At 41.8% G+C, this 23,471-nt stretch overlaps 1 protein-coding gene across 3 annotated transcripts; it reads left to right on the top strand.

Annotated features, from left to right (window-relative positions):
- On the top strand, nt 1-20,918 carry si:ch211-1i11.3 (mitogen-activated protein kinase kinase kinase 5). 3 transcript variants are annotated; one of them, XM_026913869.3, is made up of 28 exons: nt 1-462; nt 793-932; nt 2,049-2,236; nt 3,736-3,904; nt 4,608-4,714; nt 4,813-4,983; nt 5,744-5,856; nt 6,088-6,247; nt 6,351-6,501; nt 7,119-7,223; nt 7,769-7,818; nt 8,853-8,948; nt 9,312-9,396; nt 11,432-11,565; nt 11,865-11,992; nt 12,275-12,411; nt 12,508-12,613; nt 12,947-13,104; nt 13,219-13,420; nt 14,661-14,823; nt 14,937-15,102; nt 15,254-15,436; nt 15,562-15,667; nt 15,760-15,988; nt 16,598-16,716; nt 18,068-18,156; nt 18,248-18,324; nt 19,666-20,918. In XM_026913869.3, exons 1-28 carry the CDS (start codon nt 135-137, stop codon nt 19,760-19,762), a joined length of 3,957 nt encoding a protein of 1,318 aa, XP_026769670.3. In that variant the 5' UTR covers nt 1-134; the 3' UTR covers nt 19,763-20,918. The 3 variants fall into 3 exon arrangements, with proteins under 3 accessions (XP_026769670.3, XP_026769669.3, XP_034161990.2); XM_026913868.3 differs by having other exon boundaries at nt 14,658-14,823; XM_034306099.2 differs by lacking the exons at nt 18,068-18,156; nt 18,248-18,324; nt 19,666-20,918 and adding an exon at nt 16,874-18,050 and having other exon boundaries at nt 14,658-14,823.
- The last annotated feature ends 2,553 nt before the right edge of the window (nt 20,919-23,471 follow it).

Below are 23,471 nucleotides of genomic sequence, written 5' to 3'. Positions count from 1 at the left end.
GCCCACTCGGTATCACCTGCGCAATTACCCGACAGCGGTTGCGGCGCAGTTCAGGTATGCGGTTGCGGAGATCATGGAGTAGAAGTGTTAATGTTAATGTGTTTAGGTGTTAATGTGATAGCGCGCAGGACACCATGTACACGAGCGAGCGCAGGCGCATGAGCCTGCACGAGGTGAAGAGGAGAAACTCGGTCCGAGTCGCGGCTGGAAGTTTCTGGCAGGACTCTCTGGCTCTGGAGCTCAGCGCCAGCAAGTGCGTGACTTCTCCGCGCAGCCGCAGTCGCGCGTTGTCCGTGGTCTACGTTGTCGTGGAGGACGCGTCGGTGCCGCAGAGTGAGCAGAACCTTTCCCTGAGGTGTGTGAGGGAAGCGTGTGCGGATTCCCACGCCGAGCTCCAGACCGTCCCGTTCGAGTCCATTGCGCATGCCACGGCCAGCACGCTGGATACGTTCTACAACGCAGGCAAGTGCAGACACGCTGAACCTACAACCATCCAGCCATCTGCGCTGGAATCCCTGATCACTCTCAAGCACAGCACTACCTTTCCTTTAACCCAGGTTTTCAGTCCAATCAGGCAGGAGCCACACCTGATTCCACCTCTTCAATCAGCTGATCCTGGCTTGCAGTAGACTCTAGGCTTCTGCTTGGTGGGAATGAAACCCTGCACCCAGATGAAACTGGACACTCCTGCTTTATTTTAAAGATCTGAGTTTCCATTACGTAGCACTGTAACCCATTCTTCAACAAGGTTCCCCGTAACTCTTGCTTTCTGCTGTCTTGTTGTTCCTGCAGATGTTGCCGTAGTTGAGATGAGTGGTTCTCTCAGTCATCCGTCTCTCTTCTATCACCTTGGTGTTAGAGAGAGCTTCAGCATGACCAATAACATCATACTGTACTGCAACAAGCAAGAGAGTGACCTGCAGCTTCTCAAGGTGGGTTTAGTGGAACTTCTGGCACTGGGAGAAAAATGTTTGCAAGGTGACATGTAACTAAGGACTACAGTATTTGCAATTTTTTGTCCTGATAAGTCTGCAGATCCACTCTGACTCACTGTGGGTGCAGTCAACAATGCATGTGTTGCATGCACAATGTGTTGCTTTGCACAATGTGTTAGCCCCTCAGACCATATTTTCCATTGACTAGTGGTAAGGTGGTGGTAAGGTGGTGCAGCACGTAGTGCCGCTGCGTCACAGCTCCAAGCTTGCTGCTTTGATCCTGAGTGTGGAGTTTTGTTTGCTCTCCTCATGTCCGTGTGAGTTTCCTCCAGGTTTTCATCTCCATCTCACAAAAACATGCATGTAAGTGAATTGGCTGTGTGTGTGAGTGGAATGTGTGTGTGTGTGTGTGTGTGTAGTGTCCTGAGATGGACTGGTGTATTTATTCCAGGTCCAGGACCAGGCTTCAGGTCCACTGCAACCCTAAGCAGAATGAAGTTGTTCCTGAAAATGAATAATTCAGTGATCAGGACTCAGCAGAGAAGAACTGTTAGTCAGATATCATTTGGGTGGAGGTTATTCTCCTCACAGCATTGACATGGTAGTGTGTGGTGCTGGTACAAGCTTTTTTTTTCTTTTTTTCTTTTTTAAGATTCATTTTGGTCAGGTGTTCAGCACACAACAGCTCTCTTTTTCCATGTACACCTCAGTGTTAATCGTCCTTGTTGACTGGAGATGTCTGGCCATCGGTGGTCCTCTGATGGTCTCTTTCCAATGACAGACATGATGTACAGGAGCTGACACATTGTCCATAGTAACAGCGGGTAGTTAACATGGTAACTACTTTCAGTAATGTTGCCTATGTGGTAGGTTTATCTAATAAAACAGCCCCTGAGTGTAGATACACAGTGAGGTGTACCCAGTGAGTCAGAGTGTATTGACATACATATATTAAGTGTTCTGATATTTGCGTTGTGATCAGATAAGGTCTTAAGTGTCTTTGATTTGATAAACACTGCAATTAATTGAGCTTTAGAAACCGCATTCTAAAAAGGTTATGAATTATTTCAACTATTGAATGATTGACTGATTGAATGAATGTGTCTTAAACAGGAGCAGTGTGGGAGCTATACCTTCATCGCTTACATGGTGTCACCTCAGGGTAAAGTATTTGCCTGTGATGCGACTCTAATGCGCGGAATCACGGAGATCCTGCAGCCTAGCTTTACCATCGAACCTCTTCTGACACCTTTAGTGGAGCAGCTGGTCAAGCTGTTTGAGAATGTGCACATCCATGCAAGGTTGGTAGTACGGTTCGACCGGTTGAAATTGACGCAGATGTTTTAGAAAGTGAGAATTCCTGCTGAATTAGAAGTCACAGAATTAACAAGAAGATTTATCTTGATGAAGTTTCAGGATAAACCTCTGTATGCTGATTGCTTTTATTATATCTAAGTAAACTCATCCTCCGAGATGCAGTCAGCCGACATCGAATTTTCAACAGCGATGGCACTGAATGCTACATAACACTGTAGTGACAATGCAACTCCTTATAACTCAGTTATAACTATTATAGCTGACTTCTGCATTATTGAATCAGTAAAAAACATTTTAAATTCAAACTTTCAAGCCTTACAAGTGTTACATTTCCAGGCAAAATTAAATGTTACAGCAAAAATACTTGTATGTCAGTGAAGAAGGTAACATTACATATTGCACCACTTTTCAGACAAAAAATATTTGAATGCTGGTCAATTATTAGTCAATTTCCTTATAAAACTGCACAAGATGTACCTGAGATTGATGCATTTTGTAAAGACGAACAGTTTTCATGCCAAATGTTTGCTTAGTTTAGTGCAGTTTACTGCTCTTATAGAAGTTTGTTTATGTAGAAAATGTTTTATCTTATTAAATTTGCATGCATCTTTGCTTTACAGCATTTCGTTGCATGTGTATAAAACTTGTGCACAGTGCTGTAATAGTTGTTGTTCTTTAATCATGTTAATAGGATCACTCGTAGCCCTCAGCAGTTATTCAAAGCAGTGCAGAAATACAAAATCCTCTGATTAAACAATCCTCATCTCGTCATACATCTAGTAGTTCTCTGTGCAGTTGGTACTGTGGATCCTGTGGAGGAGGACATACACTATATGGCCAGAAGTATGTGGAAATCTGACTCACACCCATATGTTCTTGTTGAACATCCCGTTCCAAAACCATGACCATTAATATGGAGTTGGTTCCATATAACAGCCTCCTCTCTTCTGAGAAGTCTTTCCACTAGATTTTGGAAAGATGTTGTTGGGATTTGTGCTCATTCAGCCACACTGAGATCACCGGGAGCACTGATGTCAGATGAGGAGACATGGGGCGCAGTCGGCATCCCGCAGGTGTTCAGGTGCAGGCCACTCGAGTTCTTCCACACCAACCTGGAGAAACCATATCTTCATGAACCTCTCTGTGTGCACAGGAGCATTATCATGCTGGAACTAGTTTGTGCCTCCTGGTTCTAGTGAAATTGTAATGCTACACCATACAGAGATATTCTCTGCCATTGTGTGCTTCCAACTTTGTGGCAACAGTTTGGGGAAGAACCAGACTGTTCAGGTGTGATGGTGAGGTGTCTGCAAACTGTTGGCCGTATAGTGTAGGGTTCCGTCTTTCATGACTTGTTTTTAGTGTGAGTCTCTGTCTTTCATGACTTGTCTTTTTTACTTCCATGTTGCTTGTTCTTTTCAATCTTTTTATCCTCGATTGCTGCTAAAATTCAACAAACTGCTCACTTAACACTTTATTCTAGCGAGTATGTGCATGAATCGATCCGGCGGGAGATCCGGATGGCACGTGAGCGTTTCAGTGGAGAAGCCCTGAGTCAGGAGCTGAACCGAATCCAGAAACGCCTGGACACTGTGGAGCTTCTCAGCCCTGACATAGTGATGAACCTTCTGCTGTCTTACCGGGATATCCAGGTCAGGCTTTACAGTATGACCATGAAGTGTGTGTGTGGATCTAGATGTGTGTGTGTGTGTGTGTATCTAGGTGTGTGTGTGTGTGTGTGTGTGGATCTAGGTGTGTGTGTGTCTCTGTTACCATATTAACTGGTTTGCGTTCTTGTTATGATGTTTATTGTATCCACTCTCTTGCTTGTAAGTGCTTGGTGAGGACCGGGCTACTTCACGATTTTTTTTCTTCGCCTCACGCCTGGATTTGTTTCAGTATTTTGCATGCACTGGTTCCTGTTTTTAGATGTGAATCGAATATCAGAGCTCTGATCATCAGCCAGTACCCATTATTGTCATCCTCTTAACAACCAAACCAGAATTCTGCAAGTTCTTGTTGCCAAGTGTTGCCAGTATGTGTGACGGCAGACTGCTTTAAGATGATTTGTGTCCTGTGTTTATGTGCAAGATGTGTATTGTGTCAGTGAACAATCCACAACATAAAATGATTAAAATACTTAACGTCTAACGCCATTGTAGCACTCTAGGCCAGTATGCCTCCTATTCTGGATTAATGCTATTCAACTGAAAGCCAAGATTCAGAGCTACTGATGCGTGAAGGGATGTAGCAAAATAATTAAATTGGTATTATGTTTTTTTGATTGGCAAACAAATCAGTCACTGTGACAGCTGCAACTGATGGACTGTAATTTAATATTGAACTCCCTCACAGGATTACGAGTCCATAATTAACCTGGTGGAAACTCTGAATGACCTGCCCATGTGTGCAGTGGCTTCACAGTCAAATATCAAGTTTCAGTACATATTTGCTTTGAATAGGTAAGCTTTCGTATTTACTCGTTACACAAGGAAGGCACAATCATGGCTAATCTGGGCTATTTTTACATCAAACATGCACCTTTGAATAATCCATCCAGGAGGAATCGCCCGGGTGACCGTGAGAAAGCCCTATCAGTCATTCTGCCTATACTACAGTCAGGAGAGCCAGTGGCCTCAGACGTGTACTGTCTCTGTGGACGCATTTATAAGGACATGTTCCTGAGTTCTGGCTTCAAGGATGCGCACTGCCGGGATCAGGCCTGCTGCTGGTGAGAGACAGCACCCAGTTCCTCATCTCTACTCCCAACATCATCAGTGTTTAATTAAACTTTATAAAGGTCCAGTTACATAAAATTCCTTATACAAAGGTCAAGATAAGCAACTAACATGGCTGAATGGTGAAAACTGCTAATGTTTAATGCATAACTGTTATAACTGAGTGGTTTATGGCTAGAAATACGACAATTCAAAGTGGCTATGTTTCGTAGTGGTGCTTTATTTTACCACTTTTGATTAGTTAGACTATTTAATCTATTTTGAATTTGATGTAGGGAGAATAAACACAGACTTCTCTGTTCACTCATGTTTAAACAAGCCATGTTGCCAGTTTACTAATCAGACCAAAGCAGTTAAATTAAATTAAATAAATTAAAGAGGTTAGTAAAATCTACTAAAATGTAAAGTCTGTGAAAACTCTCCCCTTTCTGAATTAATGACTTCAGGCCTTTAGTGAGCTTCTTTAGCTTCTTTAGCCTACCAGTGAGCACCTTATGCATGTGTGTTGTTTTGTTTTGTTTCTGACAGCCATTCCTTGTAATTATTATTCGCATTTTTGATGGTTAAAGCATAAGGATAAGGTGTCAGAGTGTTTGGAGCGAGCCTTGTCTCGGAGTATTGATGGCCATTCTGTTGGTGATGAAAATGATGGCGCACGTAATGAGTTAGTAGTCTAATCTTGTGACACTGCTCCGTTCTTCAGAAGGCTCGTACAACTCAGTCTTGTCTGATTCTTTATATGTTTATTCCAAGGTATGGTAAGGCGTTTGAAATGGAGCCCTCACTGCACTCTGGCATTAACAACGTGGTGCTTCTCATGGCTGCTGGCCATGAATTTGACTCTTCTGTTGAGCTGAGAAAGATTGGTATGTTTGTAACTTGTATATTACTTCATCTCCATTTAAGGAAGCAATAAAGTTTTGGGTTGAACTGATACTGTTACCCTTGTTTATTTGCTTATTGAAGATTATTTTCAGTTCTAAACTGCACTTGGGTTTGGACATTTTAACCAATTTAGTGAATAAGTGGTGTCTGATTTCTCTGAAACTGATGTTGTTGTGTACTGTTGTGCTTATTGTCTTTGTCCTGGGGAAAAGGCGTCACTCTGAGCAGTTTGCTCGGTAGGAAGGGCAGTTTGGAGAAGATGCATGATTACTGGGACGTAGGTTTCTACCTTGGGGCTGGGATTCTGGCCAATGAGCACAAGAAAGTAATAGAAGCCTCGGAGAAACTCTACCGTCTCAAAGCACCAATGTGGTGAGTGCCACAACTCATGTCCAGTTAACACCTGATCACTCATTTGTCCAAGAATTATGCGTATTATGTTACCTTGGTGTGTTCTTTCTGGATTTTGTCACAGGTATATTGGATCAGTCATGGAGACATACATTCTGTACAAGCAGTTTGCCAAACCGCTAGTGGTGAAGCACCCCAAACAGGAAATTGTGGACTTCTGGATGGAGCTTCATATGCAAGCATGCAAACCTACTCTTTCCACAGCACATTGCCCGGTACGACTAACTACAATCTCTTCAATTAAATTCACTTTGTTTGAATTGTGCTTTTAACAAGAGACATTTGTCACAAAGCAACTTCACAGAAATCCACAGGATGTAGATTTATATTTAGATTCCCAATGAACAAGCTAGAAGCAAAACCTCCATGAGGAAGAAACCATGAGAGGAACCAGAATAAAAAGGGAACCCATCCTCTTCTGGGAGACACCAGATTGTGTTCTAAGGATGTTCAGTGTGAACATATTGTGCATAGGAGTCCTGGGATGAGCCCAGGACAGTCTTTTATTTAATTACAGAGCAGGTCCTAGGTTCAAGTCTACAGTATCTGTAGAGATTATTCACTAAATCAATGGTGAGATTTGGCCATGAAGTTTATTTGGGAAGTCTTTAGGTGATCTATGTGGGACCATCTACTGCAGCAGAAGGTGAGTCACAAGTGCAGAAGCTCTGAGCAGAAGTAACGTTTCGGATGAATCAAGCAAAGTTGTTTGGCGAGAAGTGTGTCAGACGTTTGTCAAGATCTCTTCTCCACTCAAGCACTTCAATTAGAGACAGAAATTGCAGTAAGAAAAAAATATATACAATGAGTCCTGTAATGGCTGTCATTGCAGGTCCTGATCCTGGAGCCCACTAAAATATTCCAGCCCAGCATATTGAGCGTGTGTGAGGAGGATAAGAGCCGCACGGTGCAGCTGAGACACGTTACACAGCTACAGGTACACACCATGCCGCATGCGCCTGTCTGCTCTCTAAACTTCCCTGTGTGGGTTCCAGCTGAGTGGCACTGGCGATAATACTGAATTATTAAAAGGGTGGTTAAATAATTGAAGAAATCAAAGGAGGGACTCTTTACTTCTCAGTGTGTAAAGCATACCTGTTTATCGCAGTTACCACAGCTGGGGTTTAGTTATACTGTTTGTAATGCGACACATTAGTGTGAAGTTTACACCCGAGAGGCTGGAACAGTGCTGAGTATAGGATGTTGAACATGAATATTGAATGCTATTGGGTGTTACTTATGCAAGAATAAGACAGCAATCATACACCAGCTGTAAAAACCTGTTCATGTTGTGACTGTAGAATGTTTCACCATGCCTCCACGTCACGCCATGCACATCACATCACGCCATGCACATTTTGTATTGTCTGTCTCACTAGATACTATGCGTGAAAGCATGCATGCTGGGGTGTGTGTGTGTGTGTGTGTGTGTGTTCATTCATTCATGAATAGTCATGTTCAATTATGTCGTGCCTCGTTTAGAAAGGCCTACATGAGTGGACATTCCCTGCATCAGCAATTCGTGGAGTGAGGTATGGACACCTGGGTGTATCTTTCTCTTTCTCTGCCTCTCTCTGTCTCCGTTTGTCTGTCTGTCTCTTTCTTTCTCTCTCTCTGCCTCTCTTTCTGACTCACTTTCTCATGTGCACATACTCTCACTGTCTGTCTGTCTGTCTGTCTCTCTCTCTCTCTCTAACGCTCTCTCTTTTTCTCTCGTTCTCTCCATCTTATTTTCGGTCTCTCTCACTGTCTGTTTTTGACTCTTTCTCTCTTTATCTCTCTCTTTGCCTCTCCCTTTCTGTGTCTCATTATCTCTCTCTGTGTCTCTCTCTCTCTTTATCTCTCTCTGTGTCTCTCTCTCCATGTCTCTGTTCCTGTTTCTGTCTCTTGCTCTGTCTCATTTTCTGTGTCTGTCTCTCAATGTCTGTCTTTGTTTCCCCTTGCTCTCTCTGTCTTGCTCTCTCTCTCTGTCTCTCTCTCTCTCTCTCTCGCTCTGTGTGTGTGTGTTTTTTCCAGATAGTTACTGCTCATTTCCTGATTTCTTTTCTTTGCTGTATCTGCAGTTTCCTTTTTTTGTGACTGAGTCATGACTGTCATGTTGGCTGCAGGTTGAAATCATTGTGTACTTTCCCCTTGTTTTTTTTTTCCATTCAGCATTCAGAGCTACATGTTTGCAACACAAATCACTTGCTGGGTTTGGCAGCTTGTTATCAGGGTTCAGATCTGGTCAGCAACTCAGGAAAACAGGCTCTGTTTATAGCTCTGTCTTTTCTTCCCATTTATTTAACAATATTTTTCTCACTGTTGTTTGTTGTATGGTATTCAGACATGTAGAATTATCCCTCCTTACTCAGCAGTGACGGGAAAAAGATTGTGTTTTCACGTTTGATTTGCACAAACAAATAATGTAATAATGGCAGAGGCATTGTTAATTATTTAAGTGTAGCAATCTATGGACCAGGATTTATTCATGCTTGCTCTGGATGATGGATACTTGGACAGAAATTTGATTGTGCGCGTTATGTATGCTGTATATATTACATGTTCTGACACGTCTCACTCTTAGTATCTCTAAATTTGATGAGCGGAGCTGCTTCCTGTATGTGCTTTACAACTCTGATGACTTCCAGCTGTGTTTCCCAAGCGATCTACACTGCAAAGGGTGAGTGCCAAAGAAAGCTGCAGGGTGGGAATGTAATGTTATTCTCATATGTTTAAGCCAAGATCAAACTGTAAAGTGGAACTTGTATCGTAGTTTGAGCTGAAATATAGGACACAGGAAAATTCCACCCAGCATTGTTCTTTATTGGGTTGCAACTTTAGTCAAGTCTTAGAGATGAGAGAGTTTCTTCTCAGATTTCATTTAAATATCTCATGCAACTCAGTGGAACCATGTTTGCCTTTTATTTAAACAATACCTGAAAAAGGTTGCTTCCTTGATAAATCATGTTAATGAGTTATTTCCTTGAAATGCCTTTTTGTGGGTTTCTGTTGTGCACATGCGAGTATCACTTTCTTTACTCAGATTCTGTGAGCTGGTGAACTCTCTGATCTGTCGGGGAGAAGGTGCAGGGGACGACTCCACCTTGGACATTGGAGGACTGTTGGAGGTCAGTACTACCTTCATAACAATCATTATATCCTTACAGTTGAAGCAGAGCTGGTTTACTGTAGTAGATATTTTATACATGTATAAAATGTATAATATGTGTACACCAATTAGCCATAACATTAAAACCAATGACAGGTGAAGTGTATAATTTTGATTATCTCGTTACAATGGCATCTGTCAGGGGGTGGGATCTATTAGACAGCAAGTGAACAGTCAGTTCTCAAAGTTGATGTGATGTGTGTGCATCGCTTACCTGGAGAAGAGATGGCACCAGGATGCACTATGGGAAGAAGGCAAGCTGGCGGAGGCAGTGTGATGGTCTGGGCAATGTTCTGCTGGGAAACTTTGGGTCCTGACATTCATGTGGATGTTACTTTGACACGTACCACCTACCTAAAGATTGCTGCAGACCAAGTTACACTCCTTCATGGCAACAGTGTTCCCTAATGGCAGTGGCCTCTTTCAGCAGGATAATGCTCCCTGACACACTGCAAACATTGTTCAGGAACGGTTTGAGGAACATGACAAAGAGTTCAAGGTGTTGACTTGGCCTCCAAATTCCCCAGATCTCACTCGATCGAGCATCTGTGGGACGTGCTGGACAAACAAGTCCGATCCATGGAGGCTCCACCTCACAACTTACAGGACTTAAAGGATCTGCTGCTAACGTCTTAGTGCCAGATACCACACACACCTTCAGAGGTCTTGTGGAGTCCATGCCTCGACGGCTCAGAGCTGTTTTGGAGGCACAAGGAGACCTACACAATATTAGGCAGCTGATTTTAATATTATGGCTGATCGGTGTACACACAGATTTATACACATCTGATGTCTAAATTTCTATTTACAGACCATCTAGATTTTCCATAATTGTGCCACAGCAAGGTTGAATTCTTAAATCTGATTGGTCAGAAGGTGTGGAGTGCTTTTATGTATGTAGCGTTTATGATGATTCTGACAGTAGGTTTAAGTTAATGTGCTCGTTCTAATACATTATTGTTAATAATAAGTGGATTTTTAAAAAAAAAATGTGCTTTTGTTCAACAAAGAAGGAGTCTTGCGTGTCCGTGCTTTGTAATAGTCAGTAAGTTTCCTGACACAGGAAAGTCTGCCAGACGGAGGAGTCTGCCCTGTTTTCCCGGTAACACAACAAGCTGCGTTTTTTTTTTTTTTTTTTTTAAGCCTCCGCCAGTAGCAGTGGAAGCTTAATGTTTTCAGGTTGATCGCCTGTCTGTCTGAGATTATCGTTAGCATGATGTTTCAAGAACAATTGGTTGAATGTTTGTACGATTTATATGGAATTAGCACTGTAACCAGCAGATGGACTGATTAGATTTTGGAATTGATCCAAACAGTCAAGGTCACAGCAAAGTCAGATGTCTACAATAGGTTTTCCTCAATAGCTTCCTTCCTGTTTGATTAAGTATAATTTAATGGTATTCCAGGCAAACAAATTAGTGACATGAAAGTCTAGACTGGTTGGCAGCGGAGGCAGTTGAGTTCTGCTTGTACTGTCTTATTAACTTCGAGAGAGAGGCAGAGGCAGTGAGAGAGAGAGAGAGAGAGAGAGAGAGAAAGGAAAAAAGGGAGGCTGGCAGGGGGATGAATGTTTATAGCTGCAATAACATAAGCAGTAATAGAAACTAACTTCATCTTGTGATGTTCCATAACATTAAATGTAACTGTAAATAAATTAAAATACATGATGTGTCTGTCATCATAAATTAAAAATTGTAACTGCGGTATAAGCGGAATAATGTGTGGTTATATGAAAATAATCCGCTTCACGTACGACTGTTTGACACACCGCCCTGCATGGTCTGTCGTATGTTATTCCATGCTTAATTAATTAAACAGAATTGGCTGTGATGTTTAGCTAACATTTATGTTAAATTACAGGTTCCCAGTGAACAGGTTGAACTATCTGACCAGTCACAGCACACAGGACAAATTTCCAGTCTCTGCTCAACACCTTGTGACTGTAGACCAAAATAACAGCTTCTATTTAACCTCTGATGCTGTATTTATCGCAGTACATGTATGAGACAGGAGAGAACGGAGAGAAAGTGGTGCTGGGGAAAGGAACTTACGGAGTGGTGTATGCTGGACGAGACTTGAGCAATCAAGTGCGCATCGCCATCAAGGAGATTCCAGAGAAAGACAGCACGTATGGACATGCTCAGTTTTTTAACTGTTGCCATTTTAATCTTGTAGCTTACTGGACTAAACTGATTAGATATAGAGTGCAGTTTTTCTTGGCAGTGTTTTATCCCCCTTCTGTTTAACTGGGAAAAGATCTGACCTTGTGTTCCCAAGGGCTTGATCATTTCCTGCCTGAGAGTTTGAAGCCTGTTTAGAATTTTTTTGGGTTTATCAAGCTTTATTACATTCAACTAACAAATACCATTAGAACAACTTTTTTTTTTCTTCTCTCCATACATTTTTACATCTATATGTGTTTGCCAGTTACTCTCAGCCTCTCCACGAAGAGATCGCTTTACACAAGAGACTGAAGCATCGCAACATTGTGCAGTACCTGGGCTCCGTCAGCGAGGGTGGCTTCATCAAGATTTTCATGGAGGAGGTGCCAGGCGGTAAAGCTGCTCCACCCTATTCATGCTAATAACAATGTCACCCAGTGTTGCGTGTGCAAAACAAGACTTTTATGGTCAGCTGGAACCTCTTGAAGTGTGTGTGTGTGTGTGTGGGTGGGTGTGTGGGGGAGGATTTCTTTCATCCAGGAACTGCCTTTGGCAAGTTGCTCTTTGCAATATGGGGAATGTTCGTCTGTAATATTGCAACATGTGCACACTTGAGCACACAGCGCTGTAACTATCTTAGCCAAAAAAATGAGCCGCTTTTCATTGTTTCCACAGGAAGCTTGTCCTCGCTCTTAAGGTCAAAATGGGGTCCTCTTAAAGACAACGAGCCCACCATTGTCTTCTACACCAAGCAGATTCTAGAAGGACTGAAATACCTCCATGATAACCAGATAGTTCACAGAGATATCAAGGTAGATTTGGGGTAAAAGTGCTAAAAGTGAGCACATGTATCAACATAATGCACCAAATGTATTACAAGATTGTTCTTGCTTTCCTCCTTCCCCCAGGGTGATAATGTCCTGATCAACACATACAGTGGAGTACTCAAGATCTCTGATTTTGGAACATCTAAAAGACTAGCAGGAATCAACCCTTGTACAGAAACCTTTACAGGTGACCTTGTCTTACACTCACTTTGCATGAACACACCTTTCACACCTTTTATGTTTATGTGTGTGTATGTGTATGTGTGTGTGTGCATGTTAACCTAACCCAACCTTAACATGTGCACACACACACACACACACACACACACACACCTTATCTCAGGCGTTCATCTGTTGAGTGTGTTCATGACTGAACTATAACTCTATGCTTGTCGTATGCAGATTTGATTCTTTACAGACATTTTTAATACCTTCTGTTGTGTGTGTGTGTGTGTTTTGTGTACATTAACAACCTTCTAAACCTTTTGCAGACCTGATTTATTTCATTACTTGTGTGTAGGTACTCTGCAGTACATGGCTCCAGAGATTATAGACCAGGGTCCTCGGGGTTATGGGAAACCGGCTGATATCTGGTCTCTAGGCTGTACCATTATAGAGATGGCCACTGGGAAAACCCCTTTCCATGAGCTGGGCAGCCCACAAGCCGCCATGTTCAAGGTCCTACCACAAACGGAGACAAATTGTTTTGTTACATTGCTGGAATATGCATTATTTTAGACAGTTATGATGCGATTAATAGATCAGGATGACTAAAGCAAACTTCTGTTACAGGTTGGCATGTTTAAGATCCACCCCACTGTGCCAGAGTGCATGTCAGAGGAGGCTAAATCCTTCATCATGCGCTGCTTTGAGCCCAATCCTGATAAGAGGGCCATAGCGTCTGACCTGCTGAAGGACGCTTTCCTTAAGAGCAGCGCCAAGAGGAGGAGCAAACCTTCACCCAGCTTAGCTGAGACAGAGCCCAGCTCCTCTGGTGAGCCTGCACGACTTTAGATTCACTGGTTTCTACATCTGCGTTGAAGCATGTTTGCATATCTGTGTCACAGGGGTGATGGGTAAGCGTAGTGAGCAGAAGCGCTCAGCAGTGTATGGTGCGTAGCTATAGCGCTACATATCAGGCAAGGCTGATTGGCTGAACAAGGAAGCGTCAACCCTTGAAGTGGAACAGCAAGCAACCACACGTTGGGTTTTTTTGTCCTTCAGTGTTGTATATTTTAAAATGCGTTCTTTATGTTATAGGTTTTGTCACCTCATTGCTTATCTAGTTATTTGAATGCAGAAAAAATGGCACATCCCTTTTTAATGATAATAATGTAGGGTTTTTAAAACGGGCCTTTCACAAATTTCACAGCAATAATGTTCTTGTAGACATTTACAGCTTTTCCAGCAAATATCTGTCATCGGTGTGGTCACAAAATGCATGCTCACATATCATCATACTTCATATAGCGTTATATATACAATTACAATATGGGATAAGAGTAATAATAATAAAATTCTATAAGGTCTGAAAGAAACTGCGCTTCAGATTGATGACACATTCTCTTTCAATGTGCGATATCCACGCTAGACCTTAATTCAGTTTTTCATTTCATGCCCCATAAAGGACACGTTTATGTGACTTGCAGCTTATGATGGTAGACGCCTATGTGGCCGCCTGCGCAAGATGACCTCAATTGCTTGTAAACACTTTGCACAAGAAGTATAAGCTAGGCCTTATTACCACAGCATAGATAATCCTGTGTTTTATCTCAACTTATCCTTTGGCTTTATATAGATGGAGTTGTGGTATTGTCTAGTATTATCAAGGTGATGGTTGTTATTTATGCGTTTATTTCTATTTCTATTTCGATGTTGATGTTTAAGTGCTTGAGTACTGTAGTTTATCAATACAAAGAGTTATATTTGACTTTTTGATTTGTTTAATATTAAGCAGGAAAGCACTATTTAAATGAGTGTCTCATTTGCGTATTGACAGCAGAGTACTAAAAATTCAGATTAAAACATGCAGATGCAAATTAAAATTGAACTAAAATTAATACTGGCTTTTGAATTGGCTTTGAATAAAATTAAAAGTAAAGGGAAATAAAGTCTATAGCCAGTTATAAAATCTAAATCATATAAATCTATATCAAAGCCATATAAACAATCCAGTAAAAATAAAAAAAGTATGTAAGGGAGTGAAAAGTCTGCTTTTCTAATGTGATCAGCAGGAGAATACCAGAGGAGCATGTCTGTACCCATAGCTGTGCATGTGGAGGACGTGGACAGTGACAAGACAGAGCTGTCTAATTCCCTCTATCTGAGGAAAACTATCCCTTGCCTTAGAGAAAATGACATCTCAGAGAGCCCTCCCTGCACCAACAACTTCCTGCAGTGAGCTAAAGCACCAACAGACATCTTTTCAATCAACTAATGAAGTTTGTTAGGACTTTATACAAGTGTGTGTTTCTGAATGGTGTGTGTGTGTGTGTGTGTGTGTGAGACAGGACGCCAGAGGGACCACAGGGGGACATGATGAGTCCTGCTGTGTCAGGAGAGCAGCTTGGTCTCTTCTTGCTCAGGAAAGACAGCGAGAGGAGAAACACTCTGCACCGCGTCCTTACTGACTATATCAGCCATGTACTGCACAATATAAACGAATCGCTCCCACAGGTATTCCTGTGCACACATGCAGCCTTTGTTAGTGTGTGTGGTTTTGTCCAGGGTGCAAAATGAAATGGAAGGGAAATAAAGGGTTTTTTTTCAATTTGAATGTTCTGAATGGTTTCTGTGAAAACCCAAGCTGTTGCCTTTTGTCCTGCAGACTGAAGAGCCCTGCATCACCTCTGAGCACATCAAACAGCTGATTGGTTGCCTGCGAGAAAACATCCGCTCCCCAGACAGGAAGCAGCTAACCAACCGCCTCCTGAAGTTGCGCACTAGCCTGCATAATGACGCAGTACCTCTCTGCAGCCTGCAGGCGGCACTCTTCAGCTTCCAGGATGCTGTATGTGACAGTCAATATGCAGTGATCTCTGGAGTGGGGATTCCATTCGCTGTTTTCACTCTTGAGCGAAATATAAGTGTTGTATTGATAAATATGCTGTCATGTTTAATAGATTGTCTCTACAGGTGAAGAAGGTGTTGCGACAGCAGCAGGTGAAACCTCACTGGATGTTTGCTCTGGATAACCTGCTCAGACAGGCTGTGCAAGATGCCATTACCGTGCTTCTCCCAGGTATATTTCAGTCCTAACAAGGGCGTAAATCGTCACCACATTTTTCCGTAAGTTCCAGCATCACTCCCACACCGGTTCTGTCTGTTTCTCAGAGCTCAGGCTTCAGCTCCAGTCATCCTTCGAGGCGGAGGAGAGTTCTAATGAAGCAGAACAGACGGGTGAGGAACCAAATGCAGAGTCACACAAGGAGACTAATGGCACGTCTCAGGAACATCAGCAGCACAGGCCAGAGAGCGTCAGTGCCAGGCTGCCCAACGGCCTCGTCACCAGCTGTAGCCCCCTCGCCCAGGAATTTATCCTGTTATGCCAGGAAACCAGGAGGTATCCAGCTTGCTGATTTGTTTATTTAATTTGAAGTCACAAATTTTATTTTTAATAGAGAAAAAGATTTGAATTATCCACAGTTGAATATCCGCTACTAATATATTATTCAGATTGAACGACTAATGTGTACTAAATGAATACAAATACAGATATGAACAGAAAAGTTCAGAAGGTCTTTACCTGAGACCAGACATGTGCATCATCCTGTTGGACGCAGTGAAAAATTTGCACAAGTTTTAGATTAAAGCTGTTCAATTTAAGTGACCAGGCAACTTGACTCATAACTGTAATGACCAAATGTAATAATGCTGATTATTGTAGTTGATTTTGACCACCATAATGTAATTTAAAAATGACAATAATAAATTATTAGTCCACCTGGCTGTACATCACATACCCCACTTGCTCTTCAGTGCTGCGTAGAAATGGCGTGTGTAGCTTCTCCTCCGATCCAAATCACACTCAAGGTGTTTATAAGGGAAACATTCAGCCTTGTCCTGATTAGCTTTTGTATTAGCTAGAGACTGAGAGCAAGCTCTTAACTGTCACACAGGGTTTGTGTAACCTCAGCGCTGACGTGAACTGTGCATTATTTTTGTCTTGCAGGTTGCTGACTCAGCTAAATGAGAAGGAGAAGGAGTACCAAGAACTTCTAAAGAACTCGCTGCAGAACGTACAAGGAGCAATAGACACACTAAAGGTCAAGGCTGCAACAGAGAGCAGTGGTAAATATATTTACTTCTGCCTCTAATCTTTTATTTCCTTACATACATTAATTATTAGAAGGCCTTCACTTTAAGTCAGATAGATATACTGTTTGAAACTATGCATGTCTGACCTGTCTGCATGTAACACAAAGCTCTTGTCTGAACCTCCTGAAAGGTGTGTCACAGAAGTGGTGTGCCGCTGGATTGTCCTCACTTGCTCATGCATGTCTGCAAACCTGACGTATATAGCTGTGGATAATGAGGGATATTGCATTAGTCATCAGCCACACCTTGATAATGACTTAGGGCATGTTTTGACAATGAAATAATCTGTTGCTGTTGAAATCATCATGCTTCATTACAGAGGATTGTTATCGCTGATGTTATATTCTGTTTTATTCTCCAGAAATTTAGAATTGAATACAAGGACACTTGAAGTGATTTAGTTTTGGATTCACATTTGTTGAGCTGTGACTGTTCTGTGGAGAATCATTAAAAATGTGTGACGTGAACATGTTTGCTCTGTGACCACATTGAATTATGACTTTAAACATACTTTGCGGAATATTCGAAGTGTGATTGTGTGTAAATTTTACTGGATTTCTGTAGAGGTTTACTGCTGCATTCGTGTTAACTCCAAAGAACAAATTCAGAACTCGTAATTACATCATTTTCAACCTCTGTGTGTTTGAGCCACAAAGTGAGGAGAAAAACATGGTCTTTAGCCAGGTAACTGAGGAGCGATGGATATTTACCTTCTCAAAACAGTGAACTACTTAGTCAGTGTAATAGACTTAACAAGCTAATATGTCTGTATGTTGATTTATCTAAAGCAAATACACACATATATATATATATATATATACAGCATAACTCGTTTAAAAGTAAAGACGTGCTTCTTCGTTCGCTGCTGATGCTGTGAGCAGCCAAGTTGATTTGTTGATTTAACGTGCAGAACTCGGGATTGAGGAGACCTTCCCGACTTTCCAAGTAGGAATTCAGAGCTCAGTGAGTGTTTTCTTTGGACTTTCGTAAGAGGTCAGAAATGAGTTTTAGTCAAACACAGCATGCACTTCACTCACACACCTAAGTGGGAAAAAAATGCGTGTAGAAAGAGTTCAGGATGAATAGAGTTGTGTTTTGGTGGACAGATGGAGAAACACTCCTGAAGCTGGTGTGGATTGAAATGCTGGCAGAAATTGGAACATTTCTTTACTCTTGGTGTGAATTGGCCTTTAGCGTATTTCATTGTCTTGGCATGGCGGCTGTCTCTCGCTCTTTCTCTCTTTAAATCTGTCAGCATAAACCAGTTGTGAAAGAGATGATTATGTCTATGTAATATGTTTTGGCATGTCATTATCCTGTGCAGATAATAAGGCTGTCTGCAATAACGCTCAGACCCTGGCCATGGTGCGCTGGCTGAAGGCTGTCCCAGTGGATGAGCACACCGTAAACACAGTGAGTGTGTCTCTCTTACACTTTACTCATCACTGACATGCGGAGAATCTTATACAGCCCATCATTACTGTGTGGATTTTTATTTGTCCAGCTCGTGACTCATGGCTTCACGTTAGACATCCTGCTCCATATGGCCTGCAGAGATGACCTCAAGTACTGTGGCATCAAGTAAGCATTTGTTCCATATTTCATTAACTGTGCAAGGGGTGGACAAATCATGAATTCATTAGCTAGCCCATGGAGCAAGTGAAAGCTCTGTTGTGTTGTGCCCAGTCCTGGCAGTGAAGTGTTTGAACTCTGTCATCAGGATGATGGTCGACGTTTCAGCTGTGAAATGTGGCGTTCTTTCCCACATCACATGTAAAAACGTACTGAAGTGTGGCTAGTGTCTTTACTTTCACTCAATATGCTTAATCACAAGGTGACATTATTTTTGCTCAGTTTCTTCAGTGTTTCCGCATAGGTGTGTATTCGTAATTCTGGAGAGCATCCATTCACACAAACTAATTTACCTAGTAAAAATAGGGCAGTGTGTGTCACACCACTGTGAAGCACATTAAGTTTACACATACAGCGATCAGCCATTACATTAAAACCACTGACAGGTGAAGTGAATAATATTGATTATCTCATTACAGTGGCATCTGTCAGGGGGTGGGATATATTAGGCAGCAGGTGAACAGTCAGTTCTTGAAGTTGATGTGTTGGAAGCAGGAAAAATGGGCAAGTTTAAGGATCTGAGCGACTTTGACAAGCGCCAGATTGTAATCGCTAGACGACTGGGTCAGAGCATCTCCAAAACAGCAGGTCTGGGCAATGTTCTGATGGGAAACTTTGGGTCCTGACATTCATGTGGATGTTCCTTTGACACGTACCACCTACCTAAACATTGCTGCAGACCAAGTTACACTCCTTCATGGCAACGGTGTTCCCTAATGGCAGTGGCCTCTTTCAGCAGGATAATGCTCCCTGCCACACTGCAAACATTGTTCAGGAACGGTTTGAGGAACATGACAAAGAGTTCAAGGTGTTGACTTGGCCTCCAGATTCCCCAGATCTCAGTCCGATCGAGCATCTGTGGGACGTGCTGGACAAACAAGTCTGATCCATGGAGGCCACATCTCACAACTTACAGGACTTAAAGGATCTGCTGCTAAAGTCTTGGTGCCAGATACCACACACACCTTCAGAGGTCTTGTGGAGTCCAGGCCTCGACGGGTCAAAGCTGTTTTGGTGGCACAACGAGACCTTCACAATATTAGGCAGGTGGTTTTAATGTTATGGCTGATTGATGTACATGCCAGAAGAAAACTTTTGTTTTGTGAAAGCAAGTAGGATTTTTTTCTTTTTCTGGTTGTTGAATCTGCTTGTTTGCTGGGCAACTACAAATTAAAAACTAATAGCTTGGACACTGATTTTTTTCCATCCCCATGCATATGAAGTTTTGAAGCTCTGTAAAAATGATGTATTGAATTTATTCTGAAATTGTCTTTGGGTGTGTAATCACAGAGGTGGGATGGTGTGCCGTCTTTGGAGAGCCATTTCTGCACAGAGGAAGAGTCACCTGAGCATGGTCACGGAGGACAGTGAAGAAACCGTACTCTAACGCACCACTCACTCCAGGACCATATGAGGATCATATGAGCTCAGTGAGCTTTGAACATTTTTCTGTCTGGCAACATGTGCCTTTCGTGTGAGACCTTGATTTATTTATTCCGTTTCACCGGGGAAGATGAACAATGATGGTGGAATTGCTACCTTTTCTAAAATTATAATATACTCATTTTCTGTGTATGTTCTCATGCTATCTTTTGTGTGTGTGTGTGTGTGTGTGTATTCATGGGTACACAGTGTGTCTGTGCATACGTAGAAGTAAATGGGTTTATTCTAGGACCATAAGGGTTTTTAGTTTGTCCCTCTAGGGGACCCGTTAAACATTCTTTGCAGAACCCTACAACAGTGTTCCCCCATCAAAGAGGGTTCCACATTGAATCCCTTTATGGAGCTTAACTATCCAAAGAATCCCTAAAATACTTTTTTATAAGAGTGTGTGTATGTGTTTAACTATATTATATATAGTTAAAAAGATTTTAGGTATACAGACAGGTGACAAACGAAAGGAAAAACCAACGAAGCGTCTTAGTAAGGTGTTAGATCAAAACAAGCTGCCAGAATAGTTTTAATGTGCCTTGGGAAGTACCTGGAGCACCATTCTTCTGAAAGACAGAGGTGATCAGACAGAACAACTTTGGATTGATCCTCAGTGACTATTTCCTCTAAGGGAGCAAGTGGTACCCAAAGCATGCCAGAAAAACGTCCCCACAGCATAACAGCCACCGTTTTTCCTTTAGTTTGTTCCCTGTGTGTATGTACAGCTGTGGGAATACGTAGGATTTGATTTTATTTATTTTGAATGTCAAGTGTTTTCACCTCTCTCAACTTCAGAAGCAGTTTGTTGGCCTTAGTCAGCTGAAAAATTGTGAACTGTTTAAAAAGATCTGTTTCTCTGGAAACTTTTTGTACTTATACTGTGATTTTTACCAAGTCTGTTTTTTATTACTATTTTATTACTGTTACTTCATGGATTCTTCAGAATTAGACAGAACTTGAACGTGTAATCTGTAATTGTTGTTTATTTAAAGCTTCCACTCTACAGTGAACCCACTTTTTACTGCAACTGTAAGGCTTCTTTTAACACCAAAGACACTACAAAATAATGGACATTAAAGTAATCTGTGACTGTTTCAGCGAGTCCTGTTTCATTAATTATGTGTATTTGATTTTATTCTCACTCATTCACTTTCAGTTATCCTCTTATCCTGGTCAGGGTTGCAGAGAATCCAGAGCCTGTCGCGGGCGCACTGGGCATGAGGTGGGGATACACCCTGGATGGCACAACACACACACCCACACACACACACCGCTAAGGGCAATTTGTCTTAGCCTATTCACCTAATGGCATATTTTTGTGGGTGTCCAAGAAGGAACTCCAGGTTTCCTGAGTACATGCACAGAAACACAGACATTAACCTGAGCTCATGATGAAACCCAGGACCCTGGAGCTGTGAGGCTGCAATGCTACCCACTGCACCACCTATATTTGATTTGCTCTTGGAAATTAAGAACTGTGTGTCTGATGAAAGGTGGTGTTCAGTCCAGCATAGCTCCCTTTATTAATTAACATAATTGCTTAAAAATGCATTTATCATATATACAAGTTTTTTGGATTAGCTGTGTCAATTGTAGATACAGTATATACAAAAGTAATTTGTAAAGTAATAATGCAAGTAGTTTCTCACTGGATGACTAGAGTAATATTTTACTGGAGTACATTATTACTACATTATCTGTACTTTTACTCAAGTCAGCATGGTTTGTTCTGGTCAAATGTAACTGTCGCCATTTAAAAGACACCTTTTCAGAAAAAAAAAATCAGAAATATAGAGTGCAAGCTCATGCTGTACAAAGAGGAGATATGAGACAACAGTTGAGATGCTACACTGATGTTGCAGCAAGTTTACAAACTGATTGACCTAGAAACACTGTGGTCTTGATACAAGTAAGAATAGCAATGTAGTAGAATAGACAGTGTAAAGAAAAAAAATGAATTTGCTTTTTGAATCATTTTATTTTGGGACACAGGGTAAAAATATAATGTGATGTGATGATGGGTTGCATCTCAGGGCCAAATGTTTCAGATATTTTCCTAGCTTGATGTGAGTCAGGCCAGTGTGGCAGACGTGAGGCAGCTCTGAACAGTCTGACCATCCTTCCTCATGTTTTCATACTGTTGACTTCACCGTAGCAACAGCTGTGTGTCTCTTTTCTGTGTCCCAGCCACCCCCTGAGTGTGTGTGTGTGTGTGTGTGTGTGTGTGTGTGTGCTTCTCTCCCTTGTACTGCAGATCCATTTGTACGGATCAAACTGGAGAAATGGCAGCTGAAATTCCCATTACTTGTTATGACATGACAGGAGACATGTTGGGACAGTGAACCAGTACATGCTTGTCTGTTCACTAAAGAAATGAGGAGAGACACCAGGAAAAAGTCTGGATGTTGGACTTTACATGGTGTTTTTAGGGTGTAATCGTTTTGTTTTTGTTGTTTTTCATTGGATTTTTCTTGAATTTTTTGTTTGTTTGTTTTGTAAAACCATTTGCCTTGTGTACTTACATGAATCCACCAGGTGAGGGTGCAAGTCAACACAATCCACTTCTAGTGGTTTACTGTAAGTCTGCTTGGCCTCATTAGTCATGGTGTGCCTGTTAGATCCAGCTTACTTTTCACCTGCCACTGTGTTTACAGTGAGTTAATTCCACACACACACTGTGTTACTGAGGTAGGACAGTAAGGTTTTCATGTCTGTGGACTGCCGTGTCTCTGTGTTTGCACACTGCTGGCTCTGGACTTTATCTAGCACTGTTATCAGTCAGCTGACTGTCTACGAGGAGGTGTTTCACCATGCGCCCGGAAGCGAGGTTATGGGCTGGGTTATGAGTGTCATATGATGGAATAGAGATGAGACGTAATGAAGGTGTACCTTCAAGAATGTGTTGGTGTCTGGGCTTGGCAGCTGAGTCAGTGCTTACAGGCAGTCTGTTTCACATGACAGGACTAACAGGCACTTTAATGATGGTGGCTTTGTTCTGCTTCGTTCAGCATTGAAGGTCTTGATCACTGAGTGTACTCTAATTCCAGAATATGAAAATACATTGTGAAAGCATTGAAATTCTGAGCGTCCATCCTATTATCTGAATAAGCTGAGGTGGTAAAACATTTTAAGACTTTCAGAGGACGAATGTTGATCTTTTATTGGAATCGTTTATTGATCTTAATTTCCTTTTTTTGTGCAATAATTGACTAGATCATTTCAGTTTCAATTTCAGATCAATTTGCCCATAGTACAAATCATTTAAAGCAGTTTGTAAAGTTGAAAAGGGTTTCGATGTTACAGTATGAACTCAGTTTGTAGAGCTTGCGTTTTCTTGTGCTAGTCCATACAGCTTTGGTAACGCTCGTGTTGTTAAATGCTGCTGCGTATCATGATGGAGCTGCTTGGATATTGTGAAGAAAGTTAAGGAAGTATTATTTCTGCTTGCTTTTGCCCCAGCTTATGCTACAAGCCATCTCTTTGCTAGCTTCGAATGGGGTTGTATCTAACCCCTTAAGTAAAGAATTGTGGGATTTCAGTCAAAGGGGTTCTACAGGAAGAGGATTTCCCCTTTGGGGGCCTGAGGATTAGATCTTTTCTAATGTAGCATGGAGAGATAAAGACCAGTGCAGTGGGTAAGAGGTGCTAGAACTTTTGCTGTGAAC

This window comes from Pangasianodon hypophthalmus, chromosome 1 (genome assembly GCF_027358585.1).
Source record: "Pangasianodon hypophthalmus isolate fPanHyp1 chromosome 1, fPanHyp1.pri, whole genome shotgun sequence".
In the NCBI taxonomy this organism is placed as follows: domain Eukaryota; kingdom Metazoa; phylum Chordata; class Actinopteri; order Siluriformes; family Pangasiidae; genus Pangasianodon; species Pangasianodon hypophthalmus.
Note: the sequence above shows the minus strand (reverse complement) of the source record. Positions and strands in the feature narration are given on the sequence as shown.

Excerpts from the sequence above, each read along its gene's own strand:
- si:ch211-1i11.3 (XM_026913868.3), top strand. The coding sequence starts at position 135 with ATGTACACGAGCGAGCGCAGGCGCATGAGCCTGCACGAGGTGAAGAGG. Across the intron at positions 6,248-6,350 it reads CGTCTCAAAGCACCAATGTG|GTATATTGGATCAGTCATGG; the intron begins GTGAGTGCCACA and ends ATTTTGTCACAG. Across the intron at positions 7,224-7,768 it reads GACACGTTACACAGCTACAG|AAAGGCCTACATGAGTGGAC; the intron begins GTACACACCATG and ends TGCCTCGTTTAG.